General features: G+C 30.6%; 3 protein-coding genes across 8 annotated transcripts; 2 read left to right on the top strand and 1 right to left on the bottom strand.

Moving 5' to 3' along the window:
- The first annotated feature begins 3,827 nt into the window (after positions 1-3,827).
- On the top strand, positions 3,828-5,922 carry LOC130981906 (6,7,8-trihydroxycoumarin synthase-like). Its single transcript, XM_057905656.1, has 2 exons — positions 3,828-4,979; positions 5,170-5,922. Exons 1-2 carry the CDS (start codon positions 4,083-4,085, stop codon positions 5,785-5,787), a joined length of 1,515 nt encoding a protein of 504 aa, XP_057761639.1. The 5' UTR covers positions 3,828-4,082; the 3' UTR covers positions 5,788-5,922.
- LOC130981907 (pectin acetylesterase 8-like) lies at positions 5,055-19,542 on the bottom strand. Of its 6 annotated transcripts, XM_057905661.1 has the most exons (21): positions 19,296-19,542; positions 18,235-18,350; positions 18,037-18,119; positions 17,487-17,616; positions 17,313-17,392; positions 17,099-17,185; positions 16,887-17,011; positions 16,728-16,788; positions 16,510-16,563; positions 16,350-16,427; positions 15,973-16,078; positions 15,709-15,854; positions 15,276-15,398; positions 14,687-14,764; positions 13,928-13,996; positions 13,750-13,815; positions 13,438-13,492; positions 13,112-13,192; positions 12,905-12,994; positions 6,690-6,923; positions 5,055-6,137 (listed from the first exon to the last, which is right to left on the bottom strand). In XM_057905661.1, the coding sequence occupies exons 2-16, from the start codon at positions 18,347-18,349 to the stop codon at positions 13,792-13,794; spliced, it is 1,359 nt and encodes a 452-aa protein (XP_057761644.1). In that variant the 5' UTR covers position 18,350; positions 19,296-19,542; the 3' UTR covers positions 5,055-6,137; positions 6,690-6,923; positions 12,905-12,994; positions 13,112-13,192; positions 13,438-13,492; positions 13,750-13,791. The 6 variants fall into 6 exon arrangements, with proteins under 6 accessions (XP_057761644.1, XP_057761645.1, XP_057761641.1 ...); XM_057905662.1 differs by lacking the exon at positions 6,690-6,923; XM_057905658.1 differs by lacking the exons at positions 5,055-6,137; positions 6,690-6,923 and adding an exon at positions 9,339-9,537.
- Positions 8,621-9,835, top strand: LOC130979791 (putative F-box protein At5g55150). The gene has a single exon (XM_057903335.1). The coding sequence runs from the start codon at positions 8,621-8,623 to the stop codon at positions 9,833-9,835; it is 1,215 nt and encodes a 404-aa protein (XP_057759318.1).
- Positions 19,543-19,732: the final 190 nt, after the last annotated feature.

Raw genomic sequence — 19,732 nt, 5'->3', positions numbered from 1 at the left:
CTTTGTTAATATTCTTCTATATTTTTCTTTTTTTTTAATCAGGTATATTTTTCTCTAATTAAAATTTTGATTAAAGTATTGTTTTTGTCTCCAATATTTGGGGTAAGTTCTATTTGTGTTCCTAACATTTAAATTGTCCTATTTGTATCTCTAACGTTTATAAAAGTGATTTCATGTTATCCTGCCATCAATTACACATCATGAGTTTTAGCTGGAGTTCTGAAAATCTCTTCCTAAAGGTAAAATACAAATGTCTAGATAAAAACCGATGATCCACTCCGAATAATAACTCATTAAAAGTTAAAATTAATCCGTGCAACATTTATATAATTCACCTTTTTAGGGATATAATTGAATCTAAACACAAATTTTGGGTACAATATTAAAATTGAACACATCTAAGTAAAACTTAATTGAGAATGAATACATCCAAGTAAGAATAATTGAAAAATATAATCTGGTCTATTATAATTGACGGCACGATAACATTGAATCACTTTTATAAACGTTAAGAATACAAATAAGACGATTTAAACGTTAAGAACACAAATAAGACTTACCCCAAACGTTAGGGATAAAAACGATACTTTATTCTAAACTCTTTGAACCCCAAAAAATTTTATAAAAACTAAAAAGTCAAAATTTTTTTGCTCCAAACAAAATGGGCCTTTGCTTCCACTAAAGTAGACTTTTCACCTCCAATAAAATAGTGTATTTTTTTGTGATGAATTAATCTTTAATCTGTCGAATTAGAACAAATTAGAGATAAAAAAAATTGGTTCACTTCACTGTCCAAAAAGAGAATTTGTGCACTTATATACCACTGAAATGTTTTATTGCCATGTTTGTACAATTTCGATCAAATAGATTACTCCCGTCCAAATAAAAATAATAAAAGAAAAGAAAAGAACAAATACATCTTTATCCTTTTGATCAGCAGATATTTGAATTATCGAAAATTTAAAAATATATTTAAATATTTGACCTTTTTAAAATTTAGATTTATCGGTCTCTTATATTCATTTAAGTCCTTGACCTTTTTAAAATTTAGATTTATCGATCCCTCATATTCACTTGGGTCTGTCAAACTTAACAGAAAAATCTGCCCTAATTGATTCGAAAGCACACATGAGAGAGTTTTTAAAATTGGACAAATTAAACTCAGGGATCGATATGTTCAGATTTTGAAGAGGTCAGAGACTTAAATGTATTTTTAAATCTTCAATGATTTAAATGTTCGCAGACCAAAACGTCACGGATCAATTTGTCATTTTCTCTAAAAAAACTACTCTTAAACATATACATTTAGGAGTGATTACATATATCCTATCTGTAGGAATTCAATCAGATTGGATAGAGTTACCAATTCGATCTGTCACGGGTAGGATTCTCGTGCGGATCGAATAGGGTGCAGGTTAAGCCTCAATTCTACCCGATCAATCTGCATCATACATATGTATATGTTATATACTTATATAAAAATATATTTCAAATAGATATTAAAGTAAGGACCTCTCACTAAATACAAAAGATCTTTAGTCACTAAAAAAATATCATTAACTAATAATTTAATATTTTTTAACATAAAAATAAATTCTATTTTAAATTATCATCAAGTTATATAATAATGTTAGATCTTTTTAGTAATTTGTAGGTAGGATTGAGTACCCGCAAGTTAAAAATAGATAAAGTTAGATCGGAATATTTTTAACCCACAGACAAAATAAAATTGAATTTATATAAAAGTTTCAACCCACAAATAAAATTAAGGTTAGATCCAAATCCTACCTTTCTCTAACCATTACCATCCCTAATACACCTTCCTAAATTTTGTATAAAATTTTTTAGCCTTTTTTCCACCTTTTTTTTCCTTCAAGAATCAACAATAAAGATAAGTTACTATAAAATATAGAAGACAAAAATAAAAATGTACACTATTACAATTGACTTTCAAATCATTCTTCTTTTCTTTTATTTTTTTTCCCCTCTTTTCCCTTTCTCTTCTTGGCCAGTTCTAACACGCTGACAATACATGTTAAGTAGTATCTATCAATTTAGATCGATCCAAGCTTCTTTTGACTTACTAAAACAGAAAAAGAAATATAGCAAGCTGAAAACTATTTTCCCTATGGGTACGAGGAGACCTATTATATCAAATACTAGAAAGAATAATATAGACCAAAGGCTTGAAAATTACTCATATCTTAATAATATTTGTTTGACAAAAAGAAGCATAATGGATCGAATCCACAGACAAATTAAGGTGGCGAAAATCGAATTGAACATTGTATTCAAAAAACATAAGTTTAAAACTGCAATTGAAATTCAACCAGTATGTTATTAGATTAATCTTTATATTTTTAGTATTTTTTATTGTATTTATCTCTAACAAAACAATCCTTATATATATAGAGGCACACACACATATCTTTTTTCATTATTAATTATTTTTTCACAGGATTTTATTAATAATTTTTTTAAATGAAGTCGCATGTCACAACTTATACAAAAAAGATTTTGTTTTGTTAAATAATTTTGGGAGAGTTTACTTATACTTTTTGGTCTTTATAATATTTTTTTAGTAATTTTTTAAAACTTTGTATTGTACAAGACAATATAGCTCTTCCGTTTTAGAAGTCAAGCATTACTACTTACTTCGTTATAAAAATAAGAGAAGAAAAATATGAATAAGACACGTAATGTGTACTACAGTGTAACCAACGGTAGTAAATTATTCCTAGACAATCTTTTTTTCAACAAATAATCAACGTCAAAATATCTCCAAAACTAATTAAGTAACCAAATTGACAACGGAAAATAAAATACGGCAATGTAAAGTTGCATTTTGGTCTTAATTCGGAGCAGCAATTAGTCAATTACTATTTACTACTCATATTTTTCTTAAGTGTTGTATACCAAGACACAAAAAAGATCAGCATAAAAAAATGTATATGCAAGAAGAATAAAAAAACTACTACTCTTAAGCAAGATAGATATGGTATCGTACTATATATATAGCATTGAATTTTAACCGAATGTTTGGTAATTATAACAGTTATTATTATGTCATATATATATTTAGTTTCACTATTAAAATTTTTTAAATCCTTTACTCTTGATAACTAAGCACTCATAACTACAAATATATATTATAAAACCAGATTTGTTAGGTAAATAATGACTTGTATAAATAATATAAATAATGAGTTTTAGAATTGATCCAATAAAATAAAAAAATACTCTACTTCAAAATTACTTCTTAAATCTTAACATGATAATCATCTACACATCTAGTGAATTAAACATCCAGCCATTATTAATTGTGTATGAATAAATCGAATAAAAAAAATAATTATCAAATAAAAAATAATAAAAATAATCATCTGCATACCTATTAAATTGAACATCTGATATATCTATTATTCATATTATTTAATATTTTTATTGTCTATCTATATTTTTTTATAAAAAAATCCATAAAACGGCACCTGTGATCTGAGGAGACAAGAAAGCGTGCGTATTTTTTGGTACATTGTATAGGCTGAGATAATAGATTAATAATGAATTCCAACAGATATGTATTGTCGTGGATCTAGTATAGATTCAACAAAACATAACTTGTCAAAATAAGTATGAATCCACTTGTCGAATGTAAGAGTAGAGTCACACAAAAGTTGCATACTCTTCAATTGCTACACATATAAATTGTAACAACTCTTTGGACTTGGAATTGTCTTCTTATTCAAAGCATTTGGTCTTATATCATCTCTTGCTAGTACATTAATTTAATATAAAGTTTTAATTCTCTGCTGATTTACCAGAATATACAACATAAAAAATATATACTGCACTTCCGTTTGGACTATGAATTTTCTTCGGCTGCTTCACATCATATCAAATATCATACCTACAAAACAAAATAAAATAACAAGCAACGATTCTCAACTATCAATTTCACGAGATTCAACTCTATATATATCCTAAGATATTTAATTTCCTTAGCAGCAAAGTGTATCTGATCGTTCTCTGTAACTAATTAGTCACCCTTAGCTTGCATTGGCTTCTTCAATTTCTTCCACACAATGTTTTCATTTCTGTATTATCTGCTTCTTCTTGCAGTTCCTCTAATGGCAGTAGTGATATTTCATCACTTAAAGAAACAACAACACAGAAGAACCACTCTACCACCAGGTCCTAAACCACTTCCCATAATCGGAAACCTCCACCAACTCGACAGCTCCAACCTCAATGTCCAACTATGGAACCTCTCAAAGATCTACGGCTCCATATTCTCCCTTCAAATAGGTTTCAAACCAGCCATAGTCATCTCCTCACCGAAACTCGCAAAGGAGGTTCTCAAAGACCATGATCTCGACGTTTCAAGCAGACCTCCCTCGCTCGGAACCACCAGACTCTCTTACAACGGTTTCGATTTGATTTTCTCTCCATACAGCGAGTACTGGAGAGAAATCAGGAAGATCTGCGTCGTTCATTTCTTCAGCTCCAAGCGAATCTCTGGATTCTACCACATCAGAAAATCTGAAGTGGAAAGAATGTTAGGCAAGATATCAGAGCACGTGAGTTCTTCGAAAACCACGAATCTGAGTGAGATATTGATGTCCGTGTCGAGTTCTATAGTATGCAGAATTGCGTTCGGAAGAAGATACGACGGCGAAGGAGCGGAGAGGAGTAGGTTCCATGGGTTGCTGAATGAGATCCAAGCTATATTTCTTGCTTTCTTTGTTTCGGATTATATTCCTTTCATGGGTTGGGTTGATAGGGTAAGTGGCTTGCTTGATCGAGTTGAAAAGACTTTTAAGGAGTTGGATGAGTTTCTTCAAGGAGTAATTGAAGAGCACGAAGAAGATCATAATAATGGAAAGAAAGGGGAGGACATAGTTGACGTCTTGCTTGAGCTTAAAAAGCAGGGTAACTTGTCCATAGATATCACCAATGATCATATCAAAGCTATTACCATGGTCAGTCACTCATTGTTAATACTGTCGACAAAATCAGCTTCCAGTATAAAATACATATTAGAATACAAATACACATTAAAAAAAATTAAACCATACATATTTTATATACAAATACATTGGTGACTGATTTTAGTGTACGAATAGCATTTTTGTAATAATGCAATTAATTGGCATTCAATGATAATTGCAGAACATGCTTGTAGCAGCATCAGATACAACTGCAGCCACAACAACTTGGATAATGACAGCATTGATGAAGAATCCAAGAGTGATGAAGAAAGCTCAAGAAGAAATTCGAAGTTTGTACGGCAAGAAACCATTCATAGAAGATGAAGATATTGAAAAGCTTGTTTATCTGAAAGCAGTGATCAAAGAAACATTAAGATATTATGCACCCGCACCGTTGGTACCAAGAGAATTCAACAAAAAGAGCAGAATAGCAGGGTATGAAATTGAAGCCAAGACTATAGTATACGTAAATGTGTTTGCCATCCATAGAGACCCTGAAACTTGGAAGGATCCAGAAGTATTTGATCCCGAGAGATTCATAGACAGCAATATCAATTTCACTGGACAAGATTTCGAGCTGATTCCATTTGGTGCCGGACGAAGAATCTGCCCAGGGATACCGCTGGGATCTGCATCCGTAGAGCTTATAACGGCGAACCTCCTTAATTCATTTGATTGGGAAATGCCTCAAGGGATGAAGAGAGAAGACATAGATTCTGAAGGACTTCCAGGACTTGCTAGGCACAAGAAAAATCATCTTTGCTTGCTTGCCAAGAGCCCAAGAACTATATCTGAATAATGCTAATGTCACATGTTCTCATTGTAAATGTTCATTTTAAATAAAGTTACACTACCACTTTTATATATGTAAGGGATAAGTTCTTAGTAAAGAAATAAGTTCTTAGTAAAGAAAGATCCTACTTGTACAACAAAATTCGGTCTTTGGTCAACTTTTAATATTATTTAATTATTTTTATCAAAATATATTTTATTTTTTAGAATATACATTTATAATTAAGATTAATTTAAATTTTAAAAACGAAACTTTTTCTAACTTCCTACCCACTTTATAATTAGTTATTATTTCCTCCTTTTATGTTTCTTGTCTTTCTGTAACACGGTTTTCTTCTTTAATATTCCAATTTGTATCTGTAAAAAAAAAAGAATTCAAAGTCAGTACATTTAGAAAAAAATTAATACCTTACTTATTGTATCTTTGATAAAATGCAGGATCTATTTTACGACTTTCTAGTAATGAATGGTCGAATATAATTATATACACAAACTAAAATATTTTCAATTGTAACGCATCTAAAATTATTAAGTTATACAAAAGTATTTTCAAAACACATCCAAAATCATAAATAAAAAATTTAAATTTAAATATTAAAAACAATTGTAACACATCTAAAATTATGAAGTTATATAGAAAATATTTTTGAAACACATCTAAAATTATAAATCTAAAATTTAAATTTAAACATTAAAAACAATTATAACACATTTAAAATATGAAGCTTATACCAAAAATATTTTTAAAACACTTCCAAAATACATAAATTGCACATGCAAAAATAATTTAACATTGTAATATATATGAAAATCTCTTCAAACCATGTTATTCAATTTTTTATTTCAAAAAAAATCAAAATTTATACAGAATAATAAAAAAAAGTAATGGTGCCAAAGACCCATCCAAACCTTAAGTAAATTTTCAAGTGGACGAACGGTGATGTTGATGCGGACGAACAGCGACGAGGAGGAGGAAGACGGCGACAAAGATGAGTGTTGACGAAGGGAAATGGGGCGTTGTGAATGAGCACCGAGAAGGAGAAAGACAGCGTTGAGAATGGCGTGGAAGAGGAAGGTGGCGCGAATGAACGACGGCGGATGATGACTTCTCGATGTACGCCTCTAAGTTTTCAATGTGCACCTCTGGATTTTTCATAGGGGGCAAACGTGACTTCTCTGCTTCTTTGAGTGTTTTGTACAGATTTAGTTAATAATTTGATAGTTTAATGTTTATTTTATAATTTTAAAATCAAAATTTTGAATTTTGAATAATTTGATTTTTAGATATGTATTTAAATTATAATATGTTAATAATTTAATATATTAAATCTAAAATTAAAATTTAAAATTTAAACATAATTGTTTGAGAAGCTGTAATTTATATTTTTTTAAAAGATCTTTTTTTTCTAAAAAAAGATGTTTTTCATGTAATAATAAACAAAAAAGTATTTTTATATTGTTATACCCAAACATAATTGTTATACACAAACAAACTCAAAGACACTAACAAGCAATGCAATCTTTAATTTCTTTAAACATAAAGAAAAATAAGTTGTATTGCTTGTTAGTGTCTTTGAGTTTGTTTATGTGAACTTTTAAAAAAATATCTTTTTTCGAATTATTTTTTTTAAAAGATCTTATGAAAAAGTAAAAGTAATTTTATGTTTGGGTATCTCATACAAAAAGATCTTTTTATTTATCAATTATGTTTGGGTATAACAATATAAAAGTACTTTTTTGTTTATTTATTACATGAAAAACATTTTTTTAGGGAAAAAAGATTTTTTAAAAAAAGATGTAAATTACAGCTTCTCAAAAAAGATGTTTTTCTGATTTTTCTAGTGCTTTTACTTTTATTACTAGAAATTTGTCAAACACGCTAAAAAATAAAAAAAAAGATTATTTTATCAAAATAATGACGCTCAAACAAGTAATTTATCAAGAAGAATACAAAATACACTAATTAAGTGTCTTTCGATACAATATTTCTATTTATACCTTATCCATCAGATATAATTTTATATCTTTGAATTTTTGTTTCTATGTCTGTTCCTGTAAACAAACACAACTCAATATACTAAAATTGTTTTGCAATTTTTGTCTCACTAGAAATATGTTATTTAGCTTAAAATAAGAATTTGATAGATCGTGATTGATAAATATAAAAAAAAAATTATAAAATTAAACTCTCTTAATTATGCTCACAAATTTAAGTATATTTTTGCAATATCGTCTCTCTTCTTTATGGTTTAATACAAATGATCTTAGGTTAAGAAATTTAAAAATTTTCGAACGCTATCATGTTTTTGTTTCAAATGCCTAACATTAACATGCCTATGTGGTTTACCATTTGCTTAAAGAAATTAAAGATATTTTCTTGAAGATATAATTTATTTAATAGTTGTTTATTTTTACTGTTAAATTGATAATTTTTCGCTCTAAAAAAAATATGTGTTCAAAGAAACGGTTTGGCTGAAAATTTAACTCATTTTTTTCGCCAATAATTTATCTATTCTAGATTTGATATAATGCCTGATGTTGGTTAGAAATAGAATCCAATTCAATATAAAATTATAAATAATTAAGATTTTGATTAGTTTTAGTTTTGATTAGTTCTAGTTTGAATTGGAAAAGATTGGATCCCAATTTTTTTAAATTGATTTGAATTTAAACACTTCGAAACACAACCATTTTAAACTGAGCAAAGATATATTTACCAAAAAAAACAAAAAAGTTAAGAATCAATGAAAGATATTTAAATATCATATATAATCAGCTCGAAGTGGAGGGTTAGCCTCATTCTTTTCTTTTTGTTGTTTGAATTTTCCCTTGTGACTTATATGGCCGAAATTGATCGATGGTCGAACCTTCATCCTGATCTTCTGTATCAAATCACAGAGCATCTGTATTCCTACGATGATTACATTCGACTTCGATTGGTTTGTAAGGAATGGAACTCTAAACTTTCGAGCATTCCAAATCATAAAAGAAACCCATGGCTGTTGTTACCTGGCACTACTCACGACTCTTATTTGAGCCATATTCTTGAAAAGGAGCAGATCTACCATGTTATGATCCCCGATTTTGATATTAATGACAACCTAATTCGTGGTTCTTGTCATGGATGGTTAATTACTGTTGTGATATCCGAGGGAGCAATACGAATGTTGAATCCTTTTACTAAGACTCACATCGATCTTCCTCCCGTTTCAACTTTTCCAGATGTGGTTCGTTATCACCCTGACCGGCACGGAGATGAATATGTTCTGGTGGATCTTTATGACGATGTGATCTATAATCTTGACGCCATTAGTTTTCATAAGTATGAGATTCAGAAGATTGTGATATCCTCCCCTCCTGACAATGACGACTTCATGGCAGTGGCTATATATAAAGAGTGCGGCAAGTTGGCCGTTTGTAAACTGAATGACAAGAGATGGACACATATTCCAACTGAACAGATGTCGACATTTTTTCAAGATGTCATATTTTTCCAAGACAAGATATACGCCTTAGACGATGATACAAGTCTGTATGAGTTTGATAAGAAGGTCATTATGGACGAACTAGGGAAGAAGCCCCGGCCTCAACTAGTACCGCTACTGACCTCCATTGGAGGAATGTGTGAAGCCCCGCCTCCTGCCAAATTGACCATGTACTATACTTGCAGCATGAACAAGTATGTGATTGGTTGTGTTGATGGCAGTTTGTTAATGATAGTTAAACATAATGATTGGGCTATGGAAATGCTACACGTCTGCAATAAATTTGATGTGTTCAAGTTGAACAAGAATTCAAAAGAATGGTCAAGAATGCATAGTTTAGAAGATTATGCAGTAATGATTGGATATAATTCGTCTGTTCAGATGTTTCCTGGCAAATCCCCATATTGCAAGGGAAATCATATATACTACACAGACAACCAAGTGGTGTTGTACACTCTAGGCAAACCCAGCCTGCAAGATATGGGCATCTTAAACTTAGAAGATACAAACACCAACGAAATACTACCAAATGTGGAATGGGTGTGTCCTCCAACTTGGTTGTTACCCTAATGGAGGACTCCTTTATTTATTTACTTACTATCTACCACAGTTTTTTAGTGGTTTTTCTTGCGCTTTATAAAAGTTATTTCTTAGTCTTCTACTTTACAGGAGTTAGTTAAAAGTAGTTAAAATAAAAAGTTTATATTTATGTGTTTATTTATAAATTTATGTATTATTTTATTATAATTTAATTATTTCAGTTAAACTATGATTGAATTATCTTAAATTATTTGGTATAAAGTAGTCTCAAACTTTAAATAATTTTGAATCTGAAAAAAATTTGGATTTTAGATAGTCTTAGGCTGAAGCAAACTTAGAGAGTTAGAGTTTAAATAGACTTAAAACTCAAATATATCTAACTCATTCTTATTTTCTCCAACCATGATTTGCTTTATAACTATTAAACTCTTTCTAACATTGACGGTTGACTACTTTTGACTCCAATTATTAAATTTTTTTTTCTGACTTTGACTCTTGAGATATTTTTTATTGTGATCGTGGAGATCTTTTGAACTCCGGCTATTAACACAATAATAATTTTTTAATAATCACCAAATAAAAAAAAAGAAAAAAAAATTCATACATAACTTAGATATCTTAATCTTTGATATTATAGAATCTTCCTTTATAGTGAAAAGCATATATAACACATTTAGTAAAATCGAACATCAATAAACATATGATTAAAGAATTTCTATTACTATTATTATTTTTAAAATTTAAACACAAAATCATTTATTAAGAGATAAAAACTTAACTAATTTGATATTTATTATTAGGATTTAATTAACATGTACTCTTATGATTAAGTTATAAATTAAAAAAGTTTTTATAAAAATAATATAAAATTTAAATTCTCAATGTATTTGGTGAGTATTTATTAAAATAAAGTATTTCAAACTTTTTATCACTAATAACCTTAATTTATATCTTAAGAGATAGGCTAGTTAAATCCTTATTATCATTACACGCATTTAATAATAATAATAATAAAAATAAAAATAGTAAATTAAAAGTTACAGATTTGCATCTTTTAAAGTTTAAATTTCATTTTAGAGAGTAAAGTGTGATCTTCTACTATTGAATAGTTTCTCTTTTATATTTATTGTTGGTTCCACCTATAAAATCAATGGTGAGAGATCACACTTTATTTTCTAAAATAAAATTCAAACTTTAGAGGATTCAAATCCAAAAATTTCATTAATATCTATTACTCTACTAGTAAATCATAAATGCTATATGTAGACCCTTCTCAAATAGTCATATTTGTGGACTAAAACCCCATAGTGGTCCTCGAGATTGACGCCGTGCACTAAAATTGTCCCTGAGATTCAAATTTCACCAATTACGTCCCTGAAATTGTGAAAATTGCACCATAGTAGTCTCTGACCCGTTTTCCGTTAACGGCGCGATGACGTGGCTTGATGATGTGGACCTTTGGTGACACGTGTCACCCCATGGTTTGTCCACGTGTAACGGTATGCTGACGTGTCGGTCAACGACACGTGGCATGTTGACGTGGATGAGTATGCCACGTGTCACAGTGCTATTTTGCCACGTGTCAGATTATGCCACGTGTCGCAATGCTATTTGTCCACGTGTCATCTACTATGTCATCGTTACATGTGCATCAAATTGGTCCCTTACTTTGCATCAAATGACTCATTTTAGTCCCTGAAATTGAATGTCGTGCACCAAATTAGTCCCTTCATCATTTCTTTCTAATTTTTTTTTATAAATTTAAACTTCTCATTATATATTTGAATACACTAATTTTAATTACATTTTTTATTATACATATTTTATAATAAATTTTTTAATTAATAGTGTTAACTTATATCATTAGAGTACATGTTAACTAAAACCAAAACTTTATTATTACCTCTTGTGTTTATTTGTATCTGTTTTAATGCTGTTCAAATCATGATTATAATAAATACTTATATTGATTAATAGTGTAATATATAAAAAAGCCGCCTAACTAAATTATAGATAAAATGAATTATTATAATCGACAGTATAAATCTATCTTATTAATTTAGTGAGAAGTTAATTATATGAAAAATCAGACATTCTTAATAAATATTTTATGAATACTTGATAAGGCACTAATTAACTAATATAAATTCGTTATTAATTAATATAAATTCGTTATTCCCATCCATTTTAAGAATGTCCGATTTTCCATATAATTAATTTCTCACTAAATTAATAAGATAGATTTATACTGTTGATTATAATAATTCATTTTATCTATAATTTAGTTAGGCAATTTTTTTATATATTACACTATTAATCAATATAAGTACTTATTATAATCATGACTTAAACAGCATTAAAACAGATACAAATAAACACAAGAGGTAATAATAAAGTTTTGGTTTTAGTTAACATGTACTCTAATGATATAAGTTAACATTATTAATTTAAAAATTTATTATAAAATATGTATAATAAAAAATATAATTAAAATTAGTGTATTCAAATATATAATGAGAAGTTTAAATTTATAAAAAAATAAGAAAAAAATTGATGAAGGGATTAATTTGGTGCACGACATTCAATTTCAAGGACTAAAATGAGTCATTTGATGCAAAGTAAGGGACCAATTTGATGCACATGTAACGATGACATAGTAGATGACACGTGGACAAATAGTATTGCGACACGTGGCATAATCTGACACGTGGCAAAATAGCACTGTGACACGTGGCATACTCATCCACGTCAACATGCCACGTGTCGTTGACCGACACGTCAGCATACCGTTACACGTGGACAAACCATGGGGTGACACGTGTCACCAAAGGTCCACGTCATCAAGCCACGTCATCGCGCCGTTAACGGAAAATGGGTCAGGGACTACTATGGTGCAATTTTCACAATTTCAGGGACGTAATTGGTGAAATTTGAATCTCAGGGACAATTTTAGTGCACGGCGTCAATCTCGATGACCACTATGGGGTTTTAGTCCATATTTGTGTCCTAATTAACTAACTAATGAAAAAATCTAGAGGCTAATGTACTTACTAGATAAAAGAAAAATGAGTAATTCTTTATTGTTAAATAAAATCTCACAGCATTAAAAGAGAAGACACAGCGAGGAAGTTGCATAGATAGCCTTCCATGGTTGTTATTAGTACCAAGTAGTTAGTAGTATCAATATCCCTGCATAAATAAATAAATAACAATAAGAATCTGTTTAAAATTTTATTTCTTTTGAACAAAATAAAATAAAATGAGAAATTAACATTCTGAAATTAAAATTTAGACTCATGTACTTACAGGCTAACAAGATACATTCTGGCTTCTGCCTATCAAGTGCTCCAGCAGCAGGTTTTATGCACCATGCACTAAGCCACTTCTCTTTAATTGACATAATTATTTCAATTAATAAATCAAGAATTACAATGCAAAAAGACAGGACTAATGTCACATATGATGTACACTTAAAAAAATAATTTAATATAGTTCCTTTATCATCTTAAACCAGAGTTAGTTGGTGGTATACAGTTATCAAAGTTCTTAAACACACCAATACAAGATGTACTTTAAAATTAAGCAATTTCAAGTGGAAAAACAATTTGTATGAAGAGATAATTCAAACTTACATTAATTATTGTAGTATCCAACTATAAAGTTTTTTGTCAGTCGTTTATTTACAATCTGTATATGAAATCAACAAGGTAGTCAGCATCCAATTCATTATAAATGAATCCATTAGTTCTGAAAAAAAAAAAATACAGTAACAATTTTTAATATCAGAGTAATACTAATGTACAAGTCTTTTTATGAATTAAAGTTCAACTAAATTAAATAACCGATAACTGATATTCGTTATGTTAGATCAATTTAATTAGATTTAGTTAAAAAAAATTTAAATGTGTAGCATTATTCAAGTGGTAAATTATAATTCCTCTTACATGGTGGACAGAGAGACGGTCCAGCTAAGTCATAATTAATCATCAAAGCAGCTTTTGAAAAATAGCCTAGAAGATGCAAGAACCATATGAATTAATTAATGAATAATCTGTATTATGAATCAATTATTTCAATAAAATAAAATAGATTAACAGCTTTAAACAAATTAAGCTCACTCACCAGAATAAGCAAGGTTGGAAGAAGGCCACTTATCCATTGTTTGATGCACAAAAGCTCCATCCATTTTCCCTGGCAAGTAATATACAGTAACATATCAACACATTTATGTTTAAATTTCATTGCAATTTATACGCGACAAAAACACAGATCAAAATCGTAGTTGATGATGATATGGAGAATATTGTAATTATATTAGAACAGAACAGAAAATCGTTTTTGGTTTCTGTTCTTTATTGGAAATTTCGCTGTTAATCGCGATCATCAAAGAAATAAAATTACGGTAAGTTGAGATCGAGGACAATCGCTGCAGCGGCGGCGCGTGACGACGGAAAATCGGAGAATCAACAAATCACTAATTGAATTCCACACAGGAGAAAGATAAAGTGCAGAGTGTGTGAAGGCGCGTATTTAGAAGTAGATCTGATTCGCATTCACACAACACGTGTTCCGTTTTTGGAACACCTAATCATAATGCTTTTGAAATTTGTATCTTATTCTTATCTTACTTCAATTTTAATGATAAGTTAAACATTATTATTATTATTATTATTATTATTATTATTATTATTATTATTATTATCAATTTATCATTTTATTAATTTAGCAGTGATGCGACTCGGCATTTCTCATTGTTCTACTGGATGGATGGTCCCAAAATCATGCATGAAATGTAAGTTTGAAGTTAAAGCATTTTTATTTGATTTGCTTTGCTTGTTATCATTACCTTCAATTTGCAGAATATTGCAACATAAGTCTCACCTTGTTTGATAACTTTGGGAACCATGGATTTGGATTTCTTGATGATGCATCTGAAGTTCCTTTGGTGGTGACATTTTTCTAACATTGCACACAACATATAAATAAATCTCTTAACCAAATACCTTTTTTACAATGAAGATTATATATATAGATACATATCCTAGTACTAATATGATGACTCAAATTTTCTATTGTACTCATTAACCCATCCAGATGGTGTGTGAGAATCACACCAAGTTACAGTTTCATTTTTCATGTGGATGAAGCGAGTACAAGAAAAAATGACTTAGAACAAAGATTTTTCCTTATAATAACTTCAAGTAACATTAGAAACACAAGAGAATATATACTATTTCTTTTAAAGAATATTAGTAATTGCCTGTGGCATTCAAAACAATGATGGAGGGGACGGCCAGGACACAAGTTGAGTGCAGTGGCTGCATTTTCCTTATTGTCATACCTTGATAAAATCATATCCATTTTTTTTTCTCCTCCTTAATCAATGACTAGCTAGTGAAACAATGAATGTGGTTTATAAGAATGATGACTATAATCTATATATAAATTTTTGATGAAAATGAATCTATACTTCTGGTTGGTCTTGTGGTTCGAAGACACGGTTGTGGCAGCTGGGATTGCAAGGGTAAGCACAATCGATCTGCCGGAAAGACTTTCGTTCAAAGAACCAATCTGCTACAGCCTTTGCAATTGTCTGCACATTGTTATGTACACAAGTTAACCATTGAATCAGCTGGATAGAGAAAGATTGAGGGCAAATTACATTGACCTCTCTTGAATTTGAAGAAATTCATTGCAATTGGATTTGTCAAGTGATATTGAGTATTGAGTATGTCATTATCTAAATCTCATAGGAGATCAATTTATACTTTCAGAAATAGATAGGAGTCAAGTTGAATTTTACAAAATCTCAAGGGAGATGAGTGTAATTTGCCTATAATAAAACCAGAAGATATGAGAAAGCTGATTATATAATGTTTATAATGATGCATTCAGCTTCTTACTGTCTTGTTCAACAGGGGAGAGTCAGTTCTGAACCATGTTTCCTGCATTTCAGTTTGGCAATGGGCATAGCATGAATCTATGAACATTCCTTTGGATGGAGAGTTGCCTAACACAGTCAGTGCCCTTAGGAACTGTGTCCTAAACCCTGAAAAATCATGAATTCAAATGTGATGTCATAAAATGTTAGATGATCTTATGTCAAATTATTAAGGGTTTCAGCAGATTTCCAAGAGAGACAATTTATCGAAGATCAGGATATTCACCTTGCATCAATTCAAGTTGATCAGGTGAACAGTTATTTATATCAAGTTTGCAGCTATGCCAATGGCCTTCAGGATCAGCAACTCCTGGTGCCAGAATGTTCTTAATCTGAATCAAAGCAATAAGGATCAGGAAGAAAGACTAGAAGGATCTCATCAGGCAATGAGAGCTAGTAGCAATAACATTAAATGACAAGTTCAGTGCAGGGGTGAGTTATCAAAGATCCATATGTTGATACTGACATAAAAAGACTAAAGAGTGTGTGGAATAATCTTGAGCCAATTCTGATAGTATCACAGTTTTTCAGGTTAAAATCTTAAGTCAAGCATGACCGACATATTAAGGAAAATTAATATGCAAGTAAACTGTTGTCTCTGACCTGCCATGAGTCATATGCTGCATTCACAAAGAAGATTGGTGTTTTGATTTGGGATACCAAATACTGTGGGAAGAAGCACTACAACATTTTCCACATTAAAGTATTAGTAACTTCAGGAATTTACAAATGTAGAATCTAAAACTAAAATGATCAAACTTACCAGCCCTGGACTAAGTCTTGAAGTGCAGGACGGAGGCAAATTCTTCGCAGAGCCCTGCAAAAGAAAAAGAGGAAACAAACCACACCTGAATATTTTAGAACTTGTACCTCCCTTAGATGAAAGCTTCAGAAAGTATCTTTCAAATGAAAACTGGGACTTTTCTGTAAAATGCAGGAGATAGATGCTAGTGCATTTTTAAGTTGGAGAATAGTACATACATGTGTTGCAACAATTTGACTGAAGAATTGTTCAATGTGTTGTGTTCCAGAGACATCCCGTCTGTTGTACCACATTAACATATTCTATCACAAAATGATCTAAGGAAAAGTAAAAACAATCAAGAGAGGCTAAGTGGAAAGAAAAGTAAAGGATCTTACGTGTTAATAAAGTAACCGGCATCTGAAAGGCATTTAACTTTAGCTCCTGCTGGCAATAGAGCTCGGAAGCGATCACAATGCAATATCGAGGTCAATCCTCCAGCTGAACATCCAGATATGATAGCCTGCAGTTATAGTGATAAGTTTCAGTGACTAAAAAAAAATTAATAGAGGAAGAAGAAAAGTAGTCGCAAATCATCGATGTCTCTTACATTTTGAGCATTTTTCATTCCTTTTGTAAGTAAATCCTGCATGACAGTAGCAAAAACCCTTGCCCCTCTGAAGTGCAATTGAGTTGTCTGATTTATACACCATGATATTTTATAGTCTAATCAGAACCAAAAATAGGAAATACAATTTGCAAGTGTTTAATGCTTCTCTTGATAATTCAACTAAGAGATTCCTTTTGAGTATTGCAGAACTCACTGGATTAACTTCTTCCTTGTCACCAGTAAATGAAGAACCATCACAGTACCTAACCTTGACTCTGTTCCAATTATAGAAATCTGGAATCAACAACTTTCATTATTAGAAACCTAAGCAAATGTGAATTGATGAAGGGAAAAAATAAAACATGATCTATTGACTAGTAGAAAATACCTGGATTAAAAATTCTTCTGTTATTTAAAATTCCTGAAAAGGCAATTTGCTTAGCCATTTTCTTAGATGAACCTAAACGACCGTTCTTTCGAGCAAGGCAAGTAGTAACATTGTTACACCATCCCCCACCCTAAAATAAACCAAATGAAGTTCATTGGACCGAGTAGACATTTAAGAATCACTTTACATATGAATCCAAACTTGAGAGAACATTTGTTTTGGCAATCTCCATAGACCATGGTAAATGAAAATCATAATCACGGCTAAGAATTTTCAGGTTCAACAACAGAAAAGCCACTTAGAAAGCTTCTAGTTCTTATGGAATTGGAATTAAGATTGGGTTTTATCTTTCCAAAACAGTTCTTTCACCCCTCTGCCATTATGCCAAAGCAATTAGTTTAATCATAGTGATACAAGCAAAAGAAATAAATATTTTTTCGTTGTTTTAAAACAGAAAGAAAAACAAAATAATGAAAGCAATGTTTTCTTGAGTTGGTAATTGGTGAAGACTTATTATTGATGCCAGTTTGCAGAAAGGGACAGGACACACCTCAAACTGAACTAACCAATTGTTTATCCCTTCTCCGAATCCCCTATCAAGATGGTAAGCTGGTGCACTCCCATCCAAACAAACTGCAGAGTAATTTTTAGGGGGGAAAAGTTACCAAATATGATAATAAACTAACTAAAATAGAACAGCTCAACAAGGAAAATTAACTTCTATCAGACGTAGCGAAAAATTCCTCACCGGCTCCTTTTGTGACCGCATTCTGGACAAAAGTGATTGGAACATAAGAAGCTTCTGCCTTCAGCAATAGAAGTACACAAAATAGAAGGCATAACCATTTTGTGCAATCCATCATTCTGCTACAAATCCAACAAATAGACTAAGGAATGCAAAGTAACTTATGTAGAAGTATCAAATGAGGGCATATACTAATTTTTCCATAAAGCCACGTTTTATTTTTGGCCAAAATGGAAAGACAAAAGCCACAAGCATCCTCATGAGTTGGCAATAAGGATAATAAGAACACATGTAAAAGGGAAAATTTTTGTTTGCCAAAATTGGATGAATTAATTTATGCCATCTTGCCAACCATTTTAACTTTTTCACCTCAACTTCAACCTACCACTTACCAAAAGAGCAAAACATTTTACTCCTAGTTATTGTTGTTTAAGAAACAAATGAACCAACCAGTTAGATTTATACACAAGCAAAAACATCACATATGGACAAGCAAAACGCCAACTCTGGTATTCCTTTTCTTTCTGATTCAGACTTAAATCTTTTGGAGAGACTTTTTTTCCAAGTTACCAATTTAGAAGAAAGATATGCAGATATAATAAAAAAATAAAACCTAAATTAGTGTACAAAGTTATCCTAATCTACCTATACTTAAATAAAAGATCTTAATACTTCTTTTAAAATTTAACTCATGAACTCAGGAGCATAGAATTGCTTCACCAATTCATCATAGAAAACTTAATGCGATCAATGAATAGAGTTAAATTGTATAAAAAAAAACTCAGAGCCCAGAAAACCAAGTATTAAAGCAAACGCAGAGCGAAGTTAATGGCAATGCCCCCATCGGTTTAATACTTTAATTCACACACAAACTAGAAACTTCCAGAAACAAACAAGTATGAGAGAATTCACAAGACAGCAAAAGCTATGAACAATTCAATGAATCAAACAATCTTCTCCAGTGCACAGTATCACAAAAATTATCAATGATCCAATGGTATTAATGAACAAAAAAAGCGTGATGTGCAGAAAAGATGAGTAAGAATGATAAGTGCACTGTGTACCTGAAACAAAGAATGAGGTGGAAAATGCTCAACGGGTTGAATCGAAGGTGCTGCTAAATTTTGCTACATACAATGAAGGAATATGAATATGAATGTGAATGAAGAGAGGGTAGTAGCGGTGGTTGAGGGTGGTGGCTTATAAAAAAAAATGGTCCAGTGTTAATGTTTATGTGAGAGATGAATCAATGAATGAATGAATGAACACTGGTTTTAAAAAATTGATTTTTTTTTAATTTATTATTTGTGAATGGAGGGAAAATTGGTGGGTTAGTTCCTGAATTTATCGTTGTGGAATTGTGTTGTTGCTGTGAAAGCGAAAGTGTACCAGTTAATATCAGAATTTTTTATTTTATTTTATTATTATTATTTATTTTTAGATTTTGCTAGATAAACAATAACTTTTGTAAATAATGTGAATAATAGCTTCTAGAAAAAAT

The sequence above is a fragment of the Arachis stenosperma genome, chromosome 5 (assembly GCF_014773155.1).
Source record: "Arachis stenosperma cultivar V10309 chromosome 5, arast.V10309.gnm1.PFL2, whole genome shotgun sequence".
Taxonomy (NCBI): Eukaryota; Viridiplantae; Streptophyta; class Magnoliopsida; order Fabales; family Fabaceae; genus Arachis; species Arachis stenosperma.
This window is presented reverse-complemented; position numbering and strand designations above follow the sequence as displayed.